Source organism: Aotus nancymaae, unplaced genomic scaffold (assembly GCF_030222135.1).
Source record: "Aotus nancymaae isolate 86718 unplaced genomic scaffold, 86718_ANA_hifiasm-v0.15.2.pri h1tg000049l, whole genome shotgun sequence".
Lineage (NCBI taxonomy): Eukaryota > Metazoa > Chordata > Mammalia > Primates > Aotidae > Aotus > Aotus nancymaae.
The window spans coordinates 31364660-31389880 of record NW_026988463.1 but is presented as its reverse complement, the minus strand read 5'-3'; the positions used below and the strand labels follow the sequence as shown (position 1 = coordinate 31389880).

Below are 25221 nucleotides of genomic sequence, written 5' to 3'. Positions count from 1 at the left end.
CCACCGAGCCCAGCCAGAGTATTTTCTTACTGTTAGGTACATGAAATGATTCAGGCTCATCTTGTATTTCTCCCAATCTCTGACTAGGAATCAGCCCTGGTCCCCTTTTTAGTGGATAGTATTCAGGAACTAATAACTTGGCAGTTGATGTGCTTACTGTTACTGAGGTATCATTATGTTTAGGTCCTCTCAGTAAAATCACAAAACATATGCATGTATGCACACATAAACAATTTCTGTATTTGTTCCTATATATTTAAAAGATGTGAGTTCTGTATCAATCACACACTCCAAGGTTTTCTAGCTCTCCTCATTTCTATTTTTATAAATACCTTCTCTAACAAAGAGAAACCTTGTTCTCATCATTGAAGGCATGGCTCAGTTTCAGCCATTATCTCTTCATACCTACATTATGACAACAGTGTGCACACTTCCAGTTTTATACCTCTTTTCAATTCAACACAGCAGCAACAATCAAATTTCTGAAAGTTCTAATTCATAAATAGTCCTATAATCCAGGCTCCAATTCTGTGTGATTCTTTTGTTCTTGTTTGTTTTGAGACAGAGTCTTGCTCTGTCATCCAGGCTGGAATGTAGTGACACAATCTTGGCTCACTGCAATGTCCACTTCCTGGGTTAAAACTATTTTCATACCTCAACTGTCCAAGTAGCTGAGACTACAGGCATCCACCACCATGCTTGGCTAGTTTTTATATTTTTAGTAGAGACAGGATTTTGCCATGTTGGTCAGACTGGTCTTGAATTCCTGCCCTCAAGCAGTTCACGCACATTGGCCTTCCAAAGTGCTGGGATTATAGGCATCAACCACTGCACCTGGCCTAACTGTTTTTCTAGCTCTGATTCACTTTGAATAAGAGTAAAATCAATGAGTGAACAAGCCATACTTGCCATAGGATCAGGTTTATGGTTGTATTCTGGCTACGGAATTTGCCCTTTATTCCATCAAATGTACTATATAGTACTGAGTCCAATGTCCCAAAAAAACTTTTTTTTTTTTTTAAACAAGGTATCACTGAAGTAAACATATCTTTACATTTAGATTCAGATTAGAACCAAGCCATTCTTTAACAAGTCTAGAATGAATATATTTCACTCTAGATAAATATATATGAGCTGTTTGTTCCTCATAAATTACTCATTCCCATCATAATCTCATACTGATGGTTTTCTCATTGTCAGCTTATGGTCTAACAATGTTTTTAAAAAGTTGCCTTCCCAGATTTCTCCAGCACTTCCAGCTTCATCTACTAAAAAACACGAAAGGGCTGTTTGTATAATTCATTTAGGCACAAACATCAGCTGATTGCTATAACAATATTCTTTGTTAAACATTGAATTTTAAAATATTTCATGCACTTCTGTTTTCATTCACCAACTATGTTCCTGGAAGCCATTATTTTATTTATGTTTTTCTCTCAGTGTTCTGCACAGATATTTAAACCAATCGTATTTAATAAATAATGTTTATCAGTGTTACCCAGAGCTTTTTATTTTTTAGAGACAGAGTATTGCTTTGCCACCCAGGCTGCAGTGCAATGGCACAAACACAGCTCACTGCAGCCTCTTCCTAGGCTAAAGCAAGACTCTAACATCAGCTCTACAATAGCTGAGACCACAAAAATTAGCCAGGAATGGGACCAAAGGTGTGTACCACCATGCCAGTTTTTTAAGTTTTCATAGAGTTGGAGTCTCCCTATGTTGCCCAAGCTGGTCTCAAATTTCTGAACTCAAGTGATCCTCCCACCTCAGCCTCCTAAAGTGCTGGGATTACAGACATGAGCCACTTGGCTGTAATCCCAGCACTTATATGCTGTAAAAAAAAAAAATGGTAAATATGATAAATGCTAACAAATGAGCAACTCAAAAAAGCATGTATAGAAAAATATATTTAGTATTTTATAGATGGAGGGATGTTCTTTACTGGGAAGAGGACACCAGGGAGTTTTCATAGAGATATTGAAAAATCACTCTCAATGTTACATATATTCATATATATTCATCTCAGTGATGGATGCATGTGTGTGTGTGTGTATGTGTGTGTGTGTATAAAATTTTATTAAGCTGTGACTTAACTATGTAATTTATGCCACAATTAAAAAAATACAGGATGTGTGTACGGAATTGATACAGGGAGATGCTGGGTGATTCAAAGCCACTGGATATTTGACTCTTGTCAACATGTTACTTGTAAAGGTCTGGAGCCTCTAAAACATGATTCCTGAAGAACATTTCAATGGTCTTATTATCTGAACTTACCCTTTGTGATCTACCTTCCTTTAAATTCCACCTGGCACATACTAACTCACCCAGATGACTCTGGCTTGGAAATTTTTCCTCTGATATCCATGGCTCCTTGCCGTTCTCCAACTTGAGGATTACTTCTGGTTTAGGGATGCAATACCCTGTGAATGAGAATTATATTACTTGGGACAAACTGGGTGGGTTTCCCTAAGGAGGAAGACAGTATACCCCAAACAGTACACACACACATACATAGCTCATTTAATCCTGTCATGGGAGCAAAGGAAAAACCCTTCTTTCTGGTATCCAAAAGGGATAAATTGTCCTTGACCTCTGAATCTCAAACCTAAATATTTTTATATTCTACAAAAGTTCCACAAGTTTCTATTGATAAGAAAGGACATGCATTCAGGCCTTCTATATGGAAAACAATTCCTACCTACCTACTGAGACAAGGTGGCTGTAGTTCTCCATCATCACATCCCTGTACAGGGTCCTCTGAGCAGGGTCCAGATGCTGCCACTCCTCTTGAGTAAAGCCCACAGTCACATCCCTAAATGACACTGGTCCCTGGAAAATCACAGTTCTTCTCAGTTTCAAGTGATAAGAATCAGGTGATATGAAGAAAGATGTTTAGGGACTAATTCTTACCATTTTTATTGTTGAAAATTAAACAGAAAATGTTATAAAGGGCCTCCATGACACATGTGTTTTATGTTATACATTGTGGGTTTAAAATCATAGTAGAAATATCCTGTTGGTGCATTAATTTATTACTTAATGGAAAAATATTTAGTGCCCACATGTGCCTATAGGTTTCTTAGTTTCTGAGTATTCCAATTTGAATACAAGACTCTTCCTTACAAGAGAAGAATATATCTTCTCATGAGGAAACATACATACAGAGACATACCCACCACAGGACTGAAAAGATTCATACCACAGATACGTGCAACACAGATGGATCATAAAAAGATTCTGTGCAAATTCAGGTGAGAGTGTGTCAACGTATTAGATTTCACTAAAGTGATAAAACTTTAATTCCTTTGCAAACATATAACAAAAACTTACGGAAATGTTAAAAACCTGAAAAAAATATGTGGCAAGTCAATGGAATTGCTTAACAGGATAAGAGGGCATGGCTGACCTGTGATGAGGTAAAGGTTGCAGAGGCATGGGAGATGAGGGAGACTAGGAAATATTCTTGGCTTTAATACTGTTAGTGTTCTCCAATTATTTATCACTCATCTAATCTGTAAAAAAATTTTAGCAACTACTAGTTTTATTTATATTTATTTATAAAGTAAATAAAATACAGTGAACCCACATATAAGGGCAGCTTAATTTTGTTATTTTTAGATAAAAATATAAATAGGCACACTGATATTTTCCTCCCATTCCCTAAAGAACTGGCAGTATATGACATATACCCAATTATCTTGCACAATTCCTTTAGGCCATAGGCTCCCTGCTCCCCCAACACCAGATCATTGATGTGAATAGCAGAAGTTGAACTGAAATACACACCTGAATCCCTGTAACATAATTCCATTTTCACCAAGGAAGTAATGTCACCCAAGTAAAGTGGAGACTGTGCTGGGGAGCTGCATTAGAGGTAGACTGTCTATATTAAGTGGCAGCAGTGGAGATGTGGAAGAGAGAATTCACTAATCAAAGGAAGAGAGGAAGAGTGACTTCCAGAGGGTCTGCATAGAGGGCTTAGAAGGTCTGGAAAGTAGAACCAGGAGGTTGGGGGAGGGGGTAATTGCAGAGTGACAATAAGTTCACATGGAGGTCATGCAGCTATTGGAATGTCTTCATGTCATGGAAGTCAGCATGTCCAGTGGAAGGCTACAGAGATTATTCTGAAGCTCAGGAGACAGATCCAGCATGGAAATAAGGATATGGGTGAAAACGACAACTCTGTGTCACAGGGGCCACCAGTGATCAGATATTCACAAAGGAGACAAAGATGGAGGAAAAAAATTGCCAACACAGAATTTAAGAGAATACAAATATTTAAGTGGCTGGCAAGAAAAAGAAACATAGGCCACAAAGGCTGAGAAGGAATTTACAAAAATGTGAGAATGGAACCAGGAGACATTCCAGAGTAATGGAAAATAAGAGAGAACACAGTTTCAAAAGTAACTGACACTTCCATTTAAAGATGGTGAACCTCAAACACACATCTACCTCTGATGCCTTCAAAAATATAAGTGGAAGAAACATAAACAATAAATGTGCAAATAATATACACCAAAAAGACAATTATATAATTTCTGGAAGATATCAGTAGATAGTATCAGATATGAGAAACCAGAGGCAGGGTTCCTGCCACTTATACAAGTATAGGAGGGGCAGGAGTGGTGGCTTCCAAGCATAGCCAGAGACAGTGCAGCTCTAAACCTTCAACCAGGGTTAGGGGTTAGCCAAGGAGGTAGGATCAATGACTGACAAAGTACTTAACTTCCAGGGCACCTTGGTGGGCCTTACTCTTTAGACACCTCGCAGCTCATGAAGATGGAAACTAATAAGCAGCCACCTCTGGAAAGTGAGGGACTTTTGTTTAACCAGTTCTATACATAGACCATATGGACAGTTCCACCCAAAATAAAGCCAACCAAGAAATATAACTCCCAAAATATCAATCCTCTATAAGAGCATATAGTTTGTCTTAAGGCAACTACTTAATGAAAGAGAAGTCAGTGTTCTAATTTCAGGAACTGACAGATTTAAATGAAGAAATACAGAGTTCTATAATAATAGTTGGATGCTTCATTAGTCTGCTTTCATTAATGGACAGAATATCCAGACAAAAGATTAATAAGAAAACAGAGTAATTGAATAATGGTATAAACCAAATAGGCCTAAAAGAAGTATGTGGAATGCTCTACCTACCAATAGTAGAATATTCATTCTTCTCAAGTGTACAAGAAACATTCTACAGGGAAGCCCATAGATTAGGGCACAAAATAAATCTCAGTAAATTTAAACAGACAATACAAAAATAGATGTACACATGTGTATTTGTGTGTGTGTGTGTGTATTCATACATATATTTTCTAACTCTGTCAATTGAGAGGGTCTGAGGCAGTGACAACCTTTACCAATGAGCACCCAGATCTTGGTTTTTAAATTCTATCCTCCACTAAAAAGAACAATGTCCTTTGGAGAAATGGCTGATGGCAGAGATAGTGCAGGAAACGGACAAAATGGGCCAGGTGCATCTGTTGTGCCAGAAAGTAATTACTCAAAAACTGATGTGGGAGTCAGGCTGAAAATGGAATAGGTAACTCCAAAACTCCATCCCAGACAAAGCAACAGTTAAGCTGGGGGTGGGGGAACCCTCTCAGAATCAAGCTTTTCAGAATTCTACAATCTAATTAAAAAACTAGTACACCCAGAACATTCCTGGTATGCCTTGCTGGTGCCTGTGCCAAAGTAGACAGTATGCACCTTGTTTTCAGAGAACTGTAGTTGTGTATTTTGATCTCTTTGTGCAGGCTCTCTGAAGAAGTGGCTCACAGGCTTGTCTTTGTTTTGCCTGCCTTGGAACTTTCTCAGAGTTAGAGTAGTCTTCCAGGAAGTGCTTGTGGAAAACATTTAAAGCCAATTATCTGGCCATAGCAGCCAGATGAGAAAAGCAGCAGATGGACCGATAAAACTGGGAAGGAAATACATGGGGGCCACAGGTAGGAATAAGGGGTTTGAAAAGCATCTGCAATACCAGGGAATTGAGGTCATGTGCAAGGCCAGGGCAGTATGCATGCTCAGAAGAAAACCTGAGAGGAACCTAAGCTTTCACATCTGGTTGACTTTCAGTCTCTGTGTAAGCAGGAAGTAAAGGATAAGGCAGAGATGTAAATGGCCTGGCAAACCGTTACAGGAGTGCCCTAAAACGGGTTGATATGCAAAGACCAGAAGGGTTTTTTGTTTTATTTTGGCTTTGGGCATTTAAAGAAATCTCTGTCAAATCACAAAATAACCACTAAACTAACAGAACAGAGATTTCAATGATCATGTACAACAAACAACACTGACTTTACAAAAATAGTTTAGAAAAGTCACAAACAATACAAAATAAACAGCAACAACAAACTCTGGGAAAAAGGAAGAATCTGATTTCTAGATTTAGCACATTTTAATATTCAAAATGTTCAGTTTTCAATAAAAGATGAGGAATGCAAAGAAGATAATATGATCCACAGACACACAAAAAAAGAAATGAATAAAACCTGTCCCCAAAAACACCTTTGATATTGATCTTACTAGATAAAGAATTTACATCAGCCAGGCATGGTGGCTCATGCCTGTCATCCCAGCACTTTGGGAGGCCAAGGCAAGCAGATCATGAGGTTAAGAGTTCAAGACCAGCCTGGCCAACATGGTGAAACTCCATCTCTACTAAAGATACAAAAATTTAGCCAGGAGGAGTGGTGGCAGATACCTGTAATCCCAGCTACTCAGGAGGCTGAGGCAGGAGAATCACTTGAACCCAGGAGACGGAGGTTATAGTAAGCCAAGATTGCGCCATTGCACTCCAGCCTGGGCAACAAGGTGAGACTCTGTCTCAAAAAAAAAAAAAAAAAAAAAAAAAAGAAAGAAAAGAAAATAGCAAGAGATAAGGGACTAACCATGTACAAAGGATCTGAAATAAGATTAACGGCCAATCTCTCATTAGAAACCATGAAGGCCAGAGGCAGTAGGATAATGGCACCATTATAGTGCCAAAAGAAAAAAAAAAATCAAGAATTCTATATTTGGCAAAACTAGCTTTCAAAAATGAAGGAGAAATTAAAACATTTCTAGATCAACAGAATCTGAGAGAATTTATCAGTACTAGACCTGTCCTACAAGAAATGCAAAAGAAGTCCTTCAAGTTGAAACAAAAGGATGCTAGACAGTAACTCCAATCCAAACACACAAAAAATTCAAATGATAAAAGTAACTACTATAAGTAAATACAAAAGCTAGTCTTATTGTATTCTTGGCTTTTATGTTCTCTCTTTTTTCTATATGATTTAAAAGACAAATACATAAAACAATAATTATAAATCTATGGTAATGTGCACACAATTTATCAAGGTATAATCTGTAACAATAACAAGACAAAGGATGGGGACAAAGCTGTATAGGAGCAGAGTTTTTATATACTATTAAGGTTCAGTTGGTATTAGTGGAAACTAGATTGTTGTAAATTCAAGATGTTAATTGTAATTCCAAGTATAACCACTAGGCAAATAATGAATACAGAGAAATGCAAAAGGAATTAAAATGGCACATTAGAAAAAAAAACACAAAAGAATGCCTACACAGAAAAACTGAAAACAAGAAAGATGTAATACATATGGAAAACAAATAGCAAAATAGCATAAGTCCTTTATCAGTTTATCACTTACTTTAAATGTAAATAAACTCCCAACTAAAATACAGAAATTGGCAAAATAAATACAATTATATGATCCAGCTATATGTTGTCTATAAGACACTCTATTTAAAATAGATACAAAAACACAATAGGTTAAAAATGAAATGACAGAACATAGTAACTGAAAGAGTGCCAGGATGACTATATTGAGACAAAAAAAGACTTTGAGACAAAAAAAGACTTTAAGTCAAAAATCCTTACAAAAGAAAAACATTACATACTGATTTAAAAAAAAAAAAGGTCAATCTACAAAGGAGACATAGTAACAGAAATAAATCATCCTGAAGTTTACATGGCATTTCAAGGGGTCTCAAATAGCCAGTATAGTCTAGAAAATCCATGCATGTATGGTAAAATGATTTTCAACAAAGTTGTCAAGAATAGTCAATAGGGAAAGGACAATTTTTCTAAAAAATAGTGTTGAAAAAACTGGATAGCCACATGCAAAACAGAAAACTACCATAAAAAAAGTAACTCTGGCTCACACCTATAATCCCAACACTTTGGAAGGCCAAGGCAGGCAGATCACGAGGTCAAGAGATCGAGACTATGCTGGCCAACATGGTGAAACCCCATCTCTACTAAAAGTACAAAAAATTAGCCAGGCGTGGTGGTGCATGCCTGTAGGAGAATTGCTTGAAACCGGAAAACAGAAGTTGCAGTGAGCCGGGATCACGCCACTGCACTTCAGCCTGGTGATAGAGCGAGACTCTGTTTCAATTAAAAAAATAAAAGTAACTCAAAATGAATCAAAGACCTAATTTTAAGAGCTAAAGTTACAAAATTTATAGCAGAACACATAGGAGAAAGGGTTCTTAACATTATATTTGGCAATAATTTCTTGGATATAATACCAAAAAGCACACAACAGAAGTAAAAATAAATTGGACAACATCAACCTTAAAAACTGTGATCAAAGGACATGATTAACTGAATGAAAAGGAAACCAAAACAACAGGAGAAAATATTTGTAATTCATGTATCTGATGAGGAATTAATATCAAAAATATACAAAGAACCCCTACAACTCAAAGCAAACAAAATAACCTGATTCAAAGATGGACAAAGGACTTGAACAGACATTTCTCCATAAAAGATATACAAATGGTCAACAAGCTTATGAAAATATGCTCAACAGGCTGGGCACGGTGGCTCACGCCTGTAATCCCAGCACTGACCAACATGGTGAAATCCCGTCTCTACTAAAAATACAAAAATTAGCTGGGTGTAGTGATGCATGCCTGTAATCCCAGCTACTCAGGAAGCTGAGGCAGGAGAATTGGCTGAAACTGGGAGGTGGAGTTTGCAGTGAGCCAAGATTGTGCCACTGCAGTCCAGCCTGGGCGACAGACTGAGACTTCATTTCAAAAAAAAAAACAAAGAAAAAGAAAATATGCTCAACATCACTAATCATTAGGGAATTACAAATCAAAACTACTGTGAAAAATTACCTTACACCCATTACAATGGTTGCTATCACAACAATAAAAGAAAATAATGAGTGTTGGCAAGGATATGGAGAAATCAGAATCCTCTACACTGAGGGTGGGACTGTAAAATGGTGCACCTTTTGTAGAAAACAGGTTTGTGTTTCCTCAAGAAATTAAAAATGGAATTACCATAGGTTCCAACCATACCACTTCAGAGTATATAACCAAAATAACTGAAAGAAGGATCTCAAAGAAATATTTGTACACCCATGTTCACAGCAGCATAATTCACAACAGTCAAAAGGAGGAAGGAACACAAATGTCCTCTGACAGATGAATGAATAAACAAAACATGGGTACAATGAAATATTCAACCTTAAAAAAGATAAATTCTGACACATGCTACAACACTGAGGAAACTTGAGGATATTATGCTAGATGAAATAAGCCAGCCACAATAGGACAAATACTGTATGATTTCACTTATATGAGATACAGCAAAAGTAATTGTCTTGCTCTGTCACCCAGGCTGGAGTAGCTGGGATTACAGGCACTCTCCACCATGCCTAGCTAATTTTTTGTATTTTTAGTAGAGATAGAATTTCACCATGTTGCCCAGGCTGGTCTCAAACTCCTGAGCTCAAGCAGTTTGCACACCTGAGCCTCCCAAATTGCTAGGATTACAGGCATGAGCCACTACGCCCAGCCTTAAAATAAAAAAATCTGTTTTATCACTCTCTGTAGTATTAATTGAGGAAATCATACATCTGTGTTTAGCTGTAATTATGTGCTGATGCCTTTCTCCATTTTTACATACTGACAAAAAGCTTCAAAAGGAATCTTTCCTCATTTAATAAATCTCCACTTTTCAAACAATTCGTCACAAAGTTTATGCTTGCATTTTGGTATTTGACGTTCAAATACACACAAATAAGAATAGATAATAGCAACTACCACAAAAATTGAACTGAGTGTATTTGATAATCTCGTAGCTGCCTTTGTGTGTCTGTCACTCACACATCTGACCTCAGAACTAACCTCAAAGAGGGGTTGAACCATTGAAAGCATTACAAACTTGCAAACTAATAATCATTTGAAGTAGAGTTGCTATTGAAGTGGCCTGAGATGGCTATCCTATCCTTCGCTGGTATCTGGGAATGTGAATTTTGGGAAGGTTTGGGAACCTGGATTTCAGAAGGGTTCCCTCCACCGTCACTGACCAAGTAGCTCACTGTACCTAAACAGTACAGTTTTTGAGGAACACCTGCTTTTTTTTCTGGGAATCTGGAATTTTGGTGTATGCACAGTAGACAGTGTCTTCATGACCATCCCCCAATAAAAAGCCTGGACACTGAGTCTCTAAGGAGCTTCTGTGACAACATTTCACATTTGTTGTCACAGCATGTTGCTGGAGGAATTCAGCACATCTTATGTGACTCCACTAGGAGATGATGTTTAGAAGCTGGTGCCTGGTTTCCTCTGGACATGGCCCTATGACCGTTCCCCTTTGCTGACCTTGCTGTAATAAATCATAGCCATGGTGTGACTACATGCCAAGTCCTGTCAGTCCTCCTAGCAATTTGATTAACCCAGAAGTGGTCTTGGGAATGACCTATACAGTTGGTATCAGAAGTAAATTTTTTTTGCTTCTCTGTCACCCAGGCTGGAGTGCAGTGGCACAATAATAGCTCACTGCAGGCTCAAAGTCCTGGGCACAAGTGATCCTCCTGCCACAGCTAGGACTACAGATATATATTCTCCTGAAGAGCTGGGACTATAGGCACATGCCACCATCCTGGGCTTTTTTTTCTCTGTAAAGATGGGGGGTCTCACTATGTTGCCCAGGTTTATCTTGAGCTCCTGGCCTCAAGTGATCCTACCTCAGCCTCTCAAAGTGCTGAGATTACAGGTATGAGTCACTGCATCTCACCCAGAGGTGGAATTTGCTAGAACAACCATGTCTCATGAAGATTTAGCTCTTTCACTGTTTGGGAAAAGGAAGAATGAAGGGGAATGGTGATGAACCTTTGGTACCTGGGTGTCTATGGAGCCCTCCAGGATTTGAGAGCAGCAGCTGAACTGCTGTCTGCTGTTAGAAGCCCCAGTGACCTATGGGATTAGAAATGGATCCAACCCTGGCTTCTTTGAGCTATGCTGGATGAAGTGAGGGGGAAAATATACAGCTGCATAATCTCTTCTTCAGGTGGAAGGAAAAAAAACAACAGTGAAAAATTATAAAGGTGAATGTTGGGTGCCCCCAAAATGTTAAAAGTTCTCAGGACTAGAGCAAAGCTGGGCTGGGAGGGTGGGGAGGGTGCAAAGACTCCATCCAGCCTCCTCTTCAGCCCAGCTGCTGCCATGTTGCAAGAGCTGCCTCCTTCTTTACCTCTCCCTTTACTCGCCCCTTCTGCTTTCCAATCTGGATCTGTCCCACAGCAGTAATGCTAACCTAACTGCAAATGCTGGATTTACTGTTACGGGTGTAGTTTGCAATAGAAAAAAAAATGTTTAATGGCTTTGTGTTTTGTGGCTATTACAGCTACATGTCTTAGTATAAAATTAGTACAAAATGTTAAATGCTTTCAATTTCATAAATTCTAGAGGGAACACACTGATCAGGAAAAACTGCAGAGGAAGATGAGCGGGACACAACTTCCTCACTTTTCGCAGCTAGTGGGCAGCTTGAAATTTAAATTCTCAATACTGGAAACAGAACTTATCTCCAAAATTAACAATTTGTGCTATGGGTTTTGCCTATTGGAGCCACTGGGAATACAATGTGAACAGAGGCATTCTTGAGCTAGAGATATGCTTTGGAATTTACAAAGCAGTTTTTCATCTCTAATGAGCTCTTGTAAGATCAGAGAGCTGACCCTTAGAGGCTGGTGATTTTCTGGCCTGATGCGTGTAGTTTTGAGTTGGTCAGCTTGGACTCTAAGGTGAATAAGGTAAAAAGAGCTCAACAAAGCCTTACTTGTCACTCCGCTAGGAACACAGCTGTCTGGCCCTGCAGTATCTCAGTCTCCAGGTACTGGAAGAACATACATTAGATGTTGGGGAAACTATAAGGCTACAGGGTGACCCTGCATGTTGGCAGGGAGAATTGTTCAAGGTAGAAACTATGGGGAAGAGAGAGAGAGATTTCCATCTGTGTAGCTGCTGCTATGTGCTAACTTGGGGGTAAGAAAAATGTTAAGGAATAAAAAAATCAAGACCTCTGTCCTCACAGGGCTTCCAGGCTAGAAAGGAATGTGGCCACCATATAAATTGTACACACCTCAATTAGTACTTAAGAGGTCTGGGCCAGGCATGGTGGCTCATGCCTGTAATCCCAGCACTTTGGGAGGCCGAGGCGGGTGGATCACAAGGTCAAGAGATCAATACCATCCTGGTCAACATGGTGAAACCCTGTCTCTACTAAAAATACAAAAAATTAGCTGGGCATGGTGGCATGTGCCTGTAATCCCAGCTACTCAGGAGGCTGAGGCAGGAGAATTGCCTGAACCCAGGAGGCGGAGGTTGTAGTGAGCCGAGATCGTGCCATTGCACTCCAGCCTGGGTAACAAGAGCGAAACTCCGTCTCAAAAAAAAGAGGTCTGTTTTATTGCTTTGAAACACAAGTGCAGGATATTTAAGGTTTATCTGCAGCCTTTCCTTTTCTGGGAATTGTAAACTAAAAATAAAATCTTAAGCCCCCACCAACTGCAGGACACTTCCCTTAGCCAACGGGACCCCAGAAAAACCTTACAACTGAGTTCCTGGCCATGACGAGATGGGAAGTCACACATGTCTCATTATACCTTCTCATGTTTATGGTTTAGACACAACAAATTACCAGCATTAATGTTAATATAGAGATCATAAGACTGGCAGAGCAGACTTTTTGTGGGAATGAGATAGCAAATTATAAAGACCTAAGGCCATGCCAGGCCAGGGTTAAGTCAAGCACCCTAAACTTAAAGAGTAAACTATGGTCTAACTGCCACAAGGCTTTTCTCTTTTTCTCTAGCAGCTAAATAAGCACTGGCCTTGAGATAAGCAAAATGAAAACACTTGTAGCTCATCGCCAAACCCTAATCACCAATTCCTGTCCCAAGCATTGAACTACAGCTTTGATTGGAAAAGAGACTGAATTCAGTAACTCTCTCCTGATAAGACCACCCACCATGAACTGGTTCTGGCTGGATTTACAGAAGTTTCACACTTCAGTGCCTTCATGTCCTGAAAAGATATTTTGACTGATAGGGCCTAATACATTGAAATATTAAGTCTCCAACCCCAAATAAACATGGGCCAATTGTTACATGCATGTTGATTCAATAAAGATGCATCAGGACCACCTTCTTGCATATTCGTAGCTCTTCCTGTAACCTGTTGAATATGTATATTTAGCCAACTGGTCCAGCATAATGCTTCTACCCCAACCTGTCTTCCTTCAAAGTGCCTATTTCTGGTCTTAGCCAGAGGCACTCTTCTCAGCCTATTGCAGGCTGTAATCCCTTTTAAGAAATAAAGCCTCCTCTCCATTCCAAATACTTAAATCTTGTGATTTTTTTTTTATTGAGATGGAGTTTCGTTCTTGTCACCCAGGCTGGAATGCAATGGCACGATCTTGGCTCACTGCAACCTCTGCCTCCCAGATTCAAGCAATTTTCCTGCCTCAGCCTCCTGAGTAGCTGGGAGTACCCATCACCATGCCCGGCTAATTTTTGTGTATTTGGTAGAGACAGGGTTTCACCATGTTGGCCAGGCTGGTCTGAACTCCTGACCTCAGGTGATCCAGCCACCTCAGTCTCTCAAAGTGATGGGATTACAGGCATGAGCCACCGTGCTCGGCCTAAATCTTGTAAACAGTCAATTAAATGGTTCCTTGATAGAGCAACATTTAAGGCAGATATTAGCTTTTATTGCCCCATAACACTTCAGTAAGTTTCCCTGAATCTTTGCATTTACTTGCCAATCAACTCATAGTGATTGAGGCAGAAGTAAAACCCACAATTACCTTACCCCTGGCCTATGCGATAAAGTAACAGATCCTTTATCACATATTTGAGAGGCATCTCTGCTAGAGTATATTTCCATTTTTATTTAACCTTTTGCTTTAGGTTCAGGGGGACATGTGCAGGTTATATAGGTAAACTCATATCATAGGGGTTTATTGTGCAGATTATTTCATCACCCATGTACTAATCCTAGTTATTTTTCTGATCCTCTCCCTCCTTCCACCTTCTACCCTCAAGTAGACCCAGTGTCTGCTGTTCCCCTCTTTGTGTCCATGAGTTCTCATTATTTAGCTCCCACTTAAAAGTGAGCATCAGCAATTGCTGACCTGTATCTCTCTTGGGTGGATCTCCCAAGACATAAGCAAAAGACCCTTGGTCACAACTACTACCAAGGTCCATTCGTCTGCTGCTTCCAAGTTTGTGAGGAAATGTAAGCCCTAAGATCACTCCAGAGCTATGGTGGGAAGCCTAGGAGAGCTAAAACCTGAGTAGTTTTAAACTAGAATATGCCTGTGGCTTTTTAAAGATGTTTGCAATTTTTGCTATTCTCTCCTTGAGAGTTGGGGGGTCTATGCCCACACTTACCAGACCGGACACTAGTGCTCACTTGTCACTGATGCATGACATGGAAGTGATGCTGTGTAACTTCCCAAGTTATGTTTAAAAAGGCCATGAGCATCTGCCTGGTTCACTCAGGTCACTCACCTGACGTGCCCTTGACCACTAAGTCAAAGCTCTGAATGTTCAAGGTAGCAGAGGACTACCTGGAAGCCTGGGCACCTGGGAAATCTGGGAGGTCTCCTGTAGGTACTGCACCCATGTCCTCTGCAGACATGTGAGTGAAGTCACCTCCAGATGATGCCAACCCCTTGCTATGGATTCAACTCCAGCCAATGAGTCTTCTTCTGCAGTCCCCAAACACCAATAAGCAGCAATAAGCCATCTTTTCTGTCTTCCTAGCCCTGTGAACCATGAACAAAATAAAATGATTGCTTTATGCATTATTTTGTGGTGGTGGTTCTTTCTTAAAAAAAAATTCACAGTGAAAGTAGCAACAATAACACACTTGTAGGACATTCACAAGGTACAAAATAACATACACTGAAATCTAAGTTTTCTTTTTTCCCTATTGTGCAGCCTACCAAGTTCTGCCTCTGAAACTAACAATGGTTAAGTTTCTGCACATCTTTCTAGATTTATTAATTAAGCAATCATATAGCACTGACATTGTGACAAAGCTTTTTAAGGGCTTTGCTTACATTTATTCATTTACTCTTCATTTACTGTGGACACTCAGGTAGCAGCAGGAAGGAAAGTATTTTGCTCATCCAAATGAAAGTCTGATCTGCTCTTTGAATGTTTTTCCTTCAATCAGAGAGCTCTATTTTATTAATATATTCCTAAATCTTTTCTTATTTTCTCCCCTAATTGAGTATTCAGAGATGTGACTGTTTTCTAGTTTTTCTTAAATATCACCACTAAATCTTAAACTTCATATGAGAGAGGCAGTGATGAAATTCCTGAGTCACTGGACATGTATATGTATGTTTATGATAGTCCCATACACACACACACACATTTTTCTATCTAGCTATTAACCATTAAAATTCTATACCCAGTCGGGCACAGTCGCTCATGCCTGTAATCCCAGCAGGCCAAGGTAGGCGGATCACAAGGTCAGGAGTTTGAGACTAGCCTGACCAACCTGGTGAAACCCCGTCTCTACTAAAAATACAAAAATTAGCTGGATGTGGTGGTGAGCACCTATAATCCCAGCTACTCAGGAGGCTGAGGCAGGAGAATCACTTGAAACCAGGAGGTGGAGGTTGCAGTGAGCCAAAATCATGCCACTGCACTCCAGCCTGGGTGACACTGGAGGTGTCCTGTAGGTACTGCACCCTGTCTCAAAAAAAAAAAATTCTATACTCTTGAGTGAGGAAATACCACATGTTTCTTCCCAAACCCTGTAAACTACCCCCTCAAATAATCCCTGGAAAAAAAATGGCAACATCTATATTAATGCAATTTTTATATCTCATCCATGACCCATTTGATGAAACTTCTAGAAACCTGTGATGAATCAGCAGTGATGGAAATTTGTGCTGAACCATTTCATATCTAAAAGGGTATCTACTGTATTTTAGACATGACAGCTCTCTCCTGTTTATTACAGAATTTTTCATTGTTGCATGTTTAAAGGGCTTGTCAATTCCCTTCCCTTTCCTAATTCTCATGACCAGATCATAAGAGTGTGTGTGATCAGGCTGACTGATGTGCCACAACACACATTTAATCCTGGAATTTGGGGTTATCAGAAGTCTCCATTTTAAAAAGTATTATGTTTTCAAACAACCCACTGGTGAACATATAGTGCTTCATTTTTCTTAATTTGTCAGTGAATAACCAGGCTTTTATGTGTATATGTGGTAATAATTTTTAATTCTCAAATCTGTTTCTTTTTAAAACTTCTTAGCTGTATATATCAGAAGTTCAGCCTTTACTGTATTTTTTTTACACATTATTTACAGATCACACATCATTGTCTTCTGTTTCTTTTCCCCTTCAAAAATCTTTGTACTGTAAGACAAAATGTTGGCTAGAATGGTAACTTTGCCCTTCAACTTTTCCATCAGTTTTTTTTTTTTGAAACAGAGCTTCACTCTTGTTGCCCAGGCTGGAGTGCAATGGCATGATCTCAGCTCACCGCAGCTTCTGCCTCCTGGGTTCAAGCAATTATCCTGTCTCAGCTTCCCAAGTAGCTCGGATTACAGGCATGCACCACCATGCCCAGCTAATTTTTGTATCTTTAGTAGAGACAGGGTGGTCTGGAACTCCTGACCCCAGGTGATCTGCCCACCTTGGCCTTCCAAAAGTGCTGGGATTATAGGCGTGAGCCACTGTGCCTGGCCTCCATCAGCTCTTTTAACTTTTCCCCATATTCTATTTCTGCTGTTATAATACTAAAATATTGATCTCAAAGGTTAAAAAAAAAGTTTTCCTCAGATGTAACATGATTTTGTACTCTTGACTTTTTTATATGTCTGAATTGTTGCATGTAATTAGAAAACTTCCCATGCTATTAGGTTGGTGCAAAAGTAATTAAATTTGTTTGTTTGTTTGTTTTTTGGGTTTTTCTTGAGATAGAGTCTCACTCTGTTGCCAGGCTGGAGTACAGTGGCATGATCTTGGCTCACTGCAACCTCTGCCTCCTGAGTTCAAGCTATTCTCCTGCCTCAGCCTCCCAAGTAGCTGAGACTACAGGTGCCTGCCACCACACCCAGCTAATTTTTGTATTTTTAGTAGAGATGGGGTTTCACCATGTTGGCCAGGATAGCCTTGATCTTTTGACCTCGTGATCCACCAGCCTCGGCCTCACAAAGGTGTGGGCCACCATGCCCAGCTGAAGTAATTATGGTTTTTGCCATTGCTTTCAATGGCAAAAACTGCAATTACTGCACCAACCTAATACTAGGAGCCATATATCCACATGCTCAAGGTGCTAGATTTCATGTTTACATTCCTCTGTAATACAGTGTTCATTCATGACCTTGAACACATTGTGCCTGTGTCTAATTAAATTCAAGTATCCTTTTCATCAAGTTTGACTTCCAAGTTATTTAAATAGACTTTATTTAGGCACTTCCCATTCTCAAGTATACCTTAGTTCAGGTTGTTCAGGTAAGTTGCTCAGATTAAGTCAGTGAGACAGTTGGGGTCACAGATTTAATTTATTAAACCACTAAAGCATCAGCCCCAGGTAGCCCTATTTTCAGTTAATTCCAATTAACTGCTAAGGGTTGACCAGTTGAATGGAAGTTGATTCTTGGCACAGCCATCAAGTGACAATTGGTTTAAAATGTCCTGAGTTCTAAGCCAGCTTGGGGGCTGATATATTTTGGATATGTGTCCCTGTACTGGAGCCTGGTGGGAAGTGATTGGATCATGAGGGTGTATGTCTCATAAATGGTTTAGGATCATCCCCTTGTTGCTGCTCTTGCAGTAGTGAGTGAGATCTCGTTGTTTAAAAGTGTGTGGCACCTCTTCCCACCTTGCTCCTGCTCTGGCCATGTGATGTGCATGCTCCCCCTTAGCCTTCTGCTATGATTCTAAGTTTCCTGAGGCCTCCCCAGAAGCCACATAGATGCCAATATCATGCTTCCTGTAAAGCCTTCAGAACCCTTAGCCACCTAAATCTCTTTTCTATATAAATTACCCAGTCTCAGGAATTTCTTTATAGCAGTGTGAGAATGGCCTAATACAGAAAATTGGTACAAAGGAATGGGGCATTGCTATAAAGATACCTGAAAATGTGGAAACAGCTCTGGAACTGGGTAATGGGCAGAGGGTTGAAAGAGTTGGGAGGACTTGGAAGAAGACAGGAAAATGAGGGAAGGTTTAGAACTTCTTAGAAACTGGTTAAATGATTCTGACCAAAAAGCTGACAGTGATACGGAAAGTGAAGTCCAGGCTGATGAGGTCTCACATGGAAATGAGGAACTTACTGGAAACTAGAGCAAAGGTCACACATGTTATGCCTTAGAGAAGAGCTTGGCTGGATTGCATCCATGTCCTAGGGATCTGTGGAAGTTTGAACTTGAGAGTGATGTTGTAGAGTATCTGGCAGAAAAAAATTCTAAGCAGCAAAGTGTTCAAGAAGTGGCATGGGCCAGGCATGGTGGCTCACACTGGTAATCCTAGCACTTTCAGAGGCCAATGCAGGCAGATCACTGGAGCCCAGGAGGTCAAGAGCAACCTGGGAAACATGGCAAAACCCCATCTCTAACTAAAAATATTTAAAAAATAGCTGGCGTGCAGCATGAGCTTGTAGTCCCAGCTACTCAAGAGGCTGAGATGGGACCATTACCTAAGCCTGGGAAGACTAGGCTGCAGTGAGCCACAATTATGCCATGACACTCCAGCCTAGGAGACAAAGTGAGACCTTGTCTCAAAAAAAAAAAAAAAAAAATGGTGTGACTGCTTCTAACATCCTATGCTTAGATATGGAATCAAAGACATAAGTTGGAACTTCTATTTAAAGGGGAAGTAGAGCATAAAAGTTTGGAAAATTTGCATCCTGCAGCCTCGTCATGTGGTAGAGAAAAAAGCCTATCTTCAGAAGAATTCAAGTGGGCTGCTGGGCAACCACCTGCTAGAGAAATCTGTATAACTAAAAAAGAGGCAAGTGTAAATTAGTTCAACCTTTGTGGAAGACAGTGTGGTGATTCCTCAAGGATCTAGAACTAGAAATACCATTTGACCCAACAATCCCATTACTGGGTATATACCCAAACCATTATAAATCATTCTACTAGAAAGGCACATGCACACATATGTTCATTGAAGCACTGGTCACAATAGCAAAGAATTGGAACAAACCCAAATGCCCATCAATGATAGACTGGATAAAGAAAATGTGGCAAATATATACCATGGAATACTATGCAGCCATGAAAATGGGTAAGTTCATGTTCTTTGCAGGGACATGGATGAAACTGGAAACCATCATTCTCAGCAAACTAACACAGGGAACAGAAAATCAAATGCAGCATGTTCTCCCTCATAAGTGGCAGTTGAACAATGAAAACATGGACAGTGGGGGGAGGAAACATCACACACCAGGGCCTGTCAGGGGTTGGGGTCTAGGGGAGGGATAGCATTAGGAGAAATACCTAATGTAGATGACTGGTTCATAGATGCAGCAAACCACCATGGCATGTGTATACCTACATAACAGACCTGCACGCTCTGTACATGCATCCCAGAACTAAGGTATAATTAAAAAAAAAAACCTGTGATTGTATTAGGAAATTCTTGTAGTTGAGTTTTTTTTTTTAGCTCTAACAGATCAAGTTGGTTCATTGTTAAAATGGCTATTTCATCTTTCAGCTTCTGTGTTGTTGCTCGTGTATTGTTCCTGTATAGTTCCCAATTCCATGAATTAGGTTTTGACTTTCTCCTGAATCTCCACGATCTTTGTTCCTATTGATTCTGAATACTATGTCTGTCATTTCAGCCATTTCTGCCTGTTATGAATAATTGCTGGGGAACTACTGTGGTCATTTGGAGGTAAAAAGGCATTCTGGATTTTTTAGTTACTAGAGGTCTTGCACTGGTTCTTTCTCAACTGTGTGGGCTGATGTTCTTTTAATCTTTGAAGTTGTCCTTTGGGTGGGGTTTTTCATACTCTGTAATACCCTTGAGGGTTTGATCGTGTAAGAAGGTAGGTTAAGTTAATTGGCTTTGTTCTGGAAAATATCAGGGGGCCAAGGCTCAGGTCAGCATTCCTGGGCTGCATGTTCTAACCCTGGGCCCCAAGCATTGTTCTGTGGACCTCAGGTTTGGAACCTGCAGCACTGGAGATGCTGAAGTGCTCTCATTCTACTAGCAACAACACTCCAATGGGGTGAGGGTGCTAGCCAAAGCACTTCAAAGGGTGCTGGCAGTGGGATCTGTGCTCACTCATACATGCATGGCCAGCAGCAGCAGTGGCACAGAGGACAATCTTGAAGTCCAGTTTTTTCATAACTGTCTTTATCTAGTGATTAATTTTCCATTTAATAGGGCAACCATTTTATCTTCATCAATATTTGTGTCATATGTTAGTGTACAGTATGAACTGTAATTGTGACATCACTTCTTCATTAGATGCTGGCTTCATTTCTTGTTGTATCTAAAATTAGACTTCTCTTCTCCTTCTTCCAAGACATAATGAGTTTGTTTCCAGGGTCCCTCTCCCAGCCTGGGAGCCTGAGCCAAGCTCACCTGCACACTGAGCAGTAAGCATAGCACCTACACCACTGCATGGTAGCATGGCCAGGGAAGCCCCTTGGTGTGTGATGTGGCTTAAGAGTGATGGAAGCTGCGGCAAGGGGGACGGGATCCCTGATCACTTCTCAGCTCCAGGTCTGAGGCTGACCACTCCTTAACCATCTCTAACATCCAGTCCCAGGACAAAGCTGACTGTATCTGTAGTATATCTCACAGCACTGCAGTGCCATGTGAGTGAAGCACAGTGACCCAGATGAATGGAGATGTGGGAGAAAAACTGTTTTCTCCACTATGAAGGCTGCCACACAGCTCTCAGAAATTGTCTGGTCTCATAAATCCAAGGAAATGTTGGTGGGTTTTTTGTTGTTACTGTTGTTTCCTTTTTAATATTACAAGGAGTGACAAAGATGCATTCTGATTCCTGTCAAGAGTTCCTTGGGAACCAGTTTGCTACAAAGATCTTCGGTAATGCTGCAAATTTTATAACAGCTCTTGACACCTCTGCTGGTCACTCTCCCTGCATGGGGGATGCAAGGCCATTCTCTCTCCTCTCCAGATAGTTTACTGGGACTCAACTACATGCCTCCTTCCTACCACATCAGGGTTCATCCTAATGACCACCCTTTGAAGATAACATGTATTTTTTTAATTTTAAATAATTTCTATTTTTATCTTAGATCCAGGGGTTACATGTGCAGTTTTGTTACAGGGGTATACTGCGTGACGCTGAGGTTTGGAGAACACGATTGATTTCATTAACCAAATAGTGAGCATAAAGCCCAACAGGTAGTTTTTCAACCTTGCCATAAACACATTTAACTCAGAAAGTCTAAATTTGGTTTTCACATTTATTTTGAAACTAAATGTTTCATTAATGTCCCCTTTTTCAACTGGTTTCTAAGTTGTTTGTGTGTAACTTTCTGTATGGCAGGAGATTCAGTTTTTGGTATGGATCTCCGGATGAATGCTATCACCCTTTCTAATCTGTGTAATGCCCTGTGCCCAGTTAATCATGGAGTGTGTATCCAAAAAGTACAAACACAGAGCGACCACTGGGTCTCAACACCTTGAACCTAGCATCAATATAAGGCCTGTGTCTGCATCACAGATGCAAATCCACGACAAATCCTTCCCACAGCTTTGACCTATTTCTCTGTACCAGGCTGTCTCCCACAATAATCTGAATAGAAATTGTTTTGAACCCAAGTCAAAAGAATCCCCTTCAAGCATTATTTGAGCAGAACTCCTATCCTGGCATACGAACCAGGGAACAACTGCACAAAGAAATTGGCAGTCTGGAGTCTGGGATACAGGTGGGCTTATATTCCCATTTCATTTCCTTGGTGTCAAAAGAAAAGAGAGACGCTGGGCTAAGCAGTCTCCAATTGTACCATGTTGAGGATGAACTGAAATAAGATCCCCTATCTCTGCCTTTTACCAATCTTGGAACACATGGTCTCATGTAATCATTGATGGGAGAAGAAAGTGAAATTGGGCCTTTTTCCTGATAGGAGAAAATTAAATCATATTTGCATGTTCTAGAGAATATAGGTAATAGGGTCACCATGATCATGATAGGTTGTCATTGATACCTGGAACCAATGTCATTGATACCTGGAACAGAATTCTTGTTCTTTAATAGGCCGTATTGAAAATAACGAGGTCAGGGCTGCCATAAAGTCCCATTTTTCATCCCATGGATTTTGTTTCTTATCTACTGTTATATTTTGAGACAGAGTCTTACTCTGTCACCCAGGCTGGAGTGCAGTGATGCAATCTCAGCTCACTGCAACCTCTGTCTCTCGGGTTCAAGCTGTTCTCATGCCTTACCCTCCCAAGTAACTGGGATTATAGGTATGTGCCACCACACTTGGCTAATTTTTTTATTTTTAGTAGAGATGGGGTTTTGCCATGTTGGCCAGACTGGTCTTGAACTCCTGGCCTCAAGTCATCCACCCACCTTGGCCTCCCAAAGTGTTGGGGTCACAGGTGTGAGCCATTGTGCCATGAGCCACTGTGCCTGGCCTCTATAAAGTGTTTTTATGTGAGTTTTACACACTTAATCTCGTTTTGGAATAATATTTTGAGTAGAATAATGGATATAAAAATGAAATCATTCTCCAGTTAAGAAAGAAATAGCTGGAAAGGTCACAATCACACCAGAAGAAGTGTATCCAGACTGTGAACAGCTAAGTAAAAGAGACTCTGTTGAAGAAAAGCCTATGGTCAGGGTTTCATATCAAATGCTATAATCCCCAGTAAGTGCTGGGATACAGGGATCTGAGTTTCAGGCAGGTCAGGTGAAGACGTATTTCCTTCTCTTTATGCACCCAGTCCAGGTGTCAGAGTGCTTCATCAAATCCCAGAATGACAGCGTGTAGGAAGCCATGGAGATCGGCTGGTGCACTGGCACCAGGCCCACCTGAATTGATGGTGGGGAAAGAAAGTACAAGAAACCATGTAGAAAGAGGCTGGATCTGCCCGGGTATTCACTAATGTATTTGTTGCCTCCACATTTCCAGTCATGTTTAAGACTTCTTTCCTGATCATATTTGAAGTGATATATTGAGAGAATAGATTTAACAGTTTTACAAACTGCCTGGGATGTAAGAGCAGGTCAATAAGTATTGCTTGTCTTTTGGGATAGAATCTTTATCATGAGTTATCAAGTCCCCACATGAAACACTCAGGAATGATTAAAAGCACATTCCTCTATGCCCTCCAGTAAGGAGGAGGCAGCCACACATTTTGATTATGACAGTCACAATCTATTTAGTTAGGTATCTGGTTCATAGGAGTCTTCTTATCTAGTATTGCCTTTGGAATGAATGAACTCTCAGGTATATATGAATAATTCCAGCTCAGGAGCAAGTATTGGTAATTAGTGAGCTCCTCTTTATATGAATTCTCATCAGAGGTCCCTTCACATGGATTGTGTGTTATGAAACGCCTTTGACTATGGGGAGATGACAGAGGGCCAAGGAAAGTCAGTCAGTCCTTGACCAAAGACTTGGTGAGACCTAGCAAGTGAGAGGGAGGGCAGAGAGAGCAAATGAGAGTGAGAATGAAACAAGTGTGGGGTGGGGAAGAGGTGAAGGAAGAGTGGACACATACCCATTGGTCAGCTCTCCCTTTAGGATGCCAGCCATTGTCTCCTAACCCAGGGTCCTTTCCTTTGGAGACCACGGACGTGACAGAGAAGGAAATGATTCTTGGTATTGAGCTCAAATACATACTTAACATTATGTAAAGTAGACTGGATAAAACTGGAATCTTTTCCCACATAATTTTGTTTTCAAAACCAGAGAAGACACTTGAGGCTGAGCTGGCTGCAGAGTGGACACCCCTTGGGAGAAGAGTAGCTCCAGGGACACAAGAAGCCTCAGCCCTGGGCCCCAGGTGAGTCCCCAGCAGTGCCACTGCAATTCCTTAGTGCATCTCTTTGAAGTAGAAATGTCTCTTTAGGCTGTTTCCAATTTTGTTGCAGAGAATGCTGATGTCTCTTCCACAGCACACTAGTGCTGGGGACGTGACCAGCATCCCCATCTGGTGGGAAGGTAGTTTGGAAAAAGGGAAGGCCATGGATCTTCCAGTCCTGGTATGGCAGACAGTACAGAGTCTCTTCTTTAATCCAAGAGCCAGGATCAGTGCATGAGCACCTCAGGGGCCTGAGAGGGAGTCAGGGTACTAAAAACAATATTTTTAAATGTCTACTTAAATGTCTTTTAAATGTCCCAAGGTTGATGTGAAGATGTCCTGAAAGCCCTCTTTTCTTCCTGTGTTTTCCTCCAGAATGCTTAACAAAGGAGGGAGACAAAAGTGATGCCATCACTAAACTGCAGACAGGTGTCCTCCTTCAAGCCTTTCAGAGGAACCAGTTCCTGGGAACTGCCATCAAGGAAGAGCTGGCAAAACAAACAGGCACTCCAGAATCCAGAATGCAGGTAAGTTTTCTGTCTGTGGTGTACAATTTGTCCCATAAGAAGTGGTAGTGCCCGTGGAGATGGTACTAGAGAAATGGGAGCTGGTATCTTGAAAGAAGATGACAGTTCCTTGTTATGAGGGTGCTGTCTTAGGTCATATTTGTCTTATGTCTTATGTGTTGTTACCTTTATCTCCATCCCAGGCTTCTAGGCACTAAACATCAGTGTAGATTCTGCCCCTCCACTAACCCCGAGGTGTGATAATCTAATCATCTAGGGTCCTCTCTTGTGGGAAAATTCTGCAATCCTAGCATATCAATGTGCGATCCATTCATGGGCCAGTGCAGTAATTCCCCTAACTCATCCATATTTTGCAGACTAAATGTTACGTACAGACAGAATCACCG

At 40.5% G+C, this 25221-nt stretch overlaps 1 protein-coding gene across 1 annotated transcript; it reads right to left on the bottom strand.

Moving 5' to 3' along the window:
- Positions 1 to 1822: 1822 nt before the first annotated feature.
- LOC105730225 (putative zinc finger protein 487) lies at positions 1823 to 24040 on the bottom strand. Its single transcript, XM_064362906.1, has 5 exons — positions 24006 to 24040; positions 20308 to 20368; positions 14829 to 14846; positions 2706 to 2832; positions 1823 to 2423 (listed from the first exon to the last, which is right to left on the bottom strand). The coding sequence occupies exons 1-5, from the start codon at positions 24038 to 24040 to the stop codon at positions 2203 to 2205; spliced, it is 462 nt and encodes a 153-aa protein (XP_064218976.1). The 3' UTR covers positions 1823 to 2202.
- Positions 24041 to 25221: the final 1181 nt, after the last annotated feature.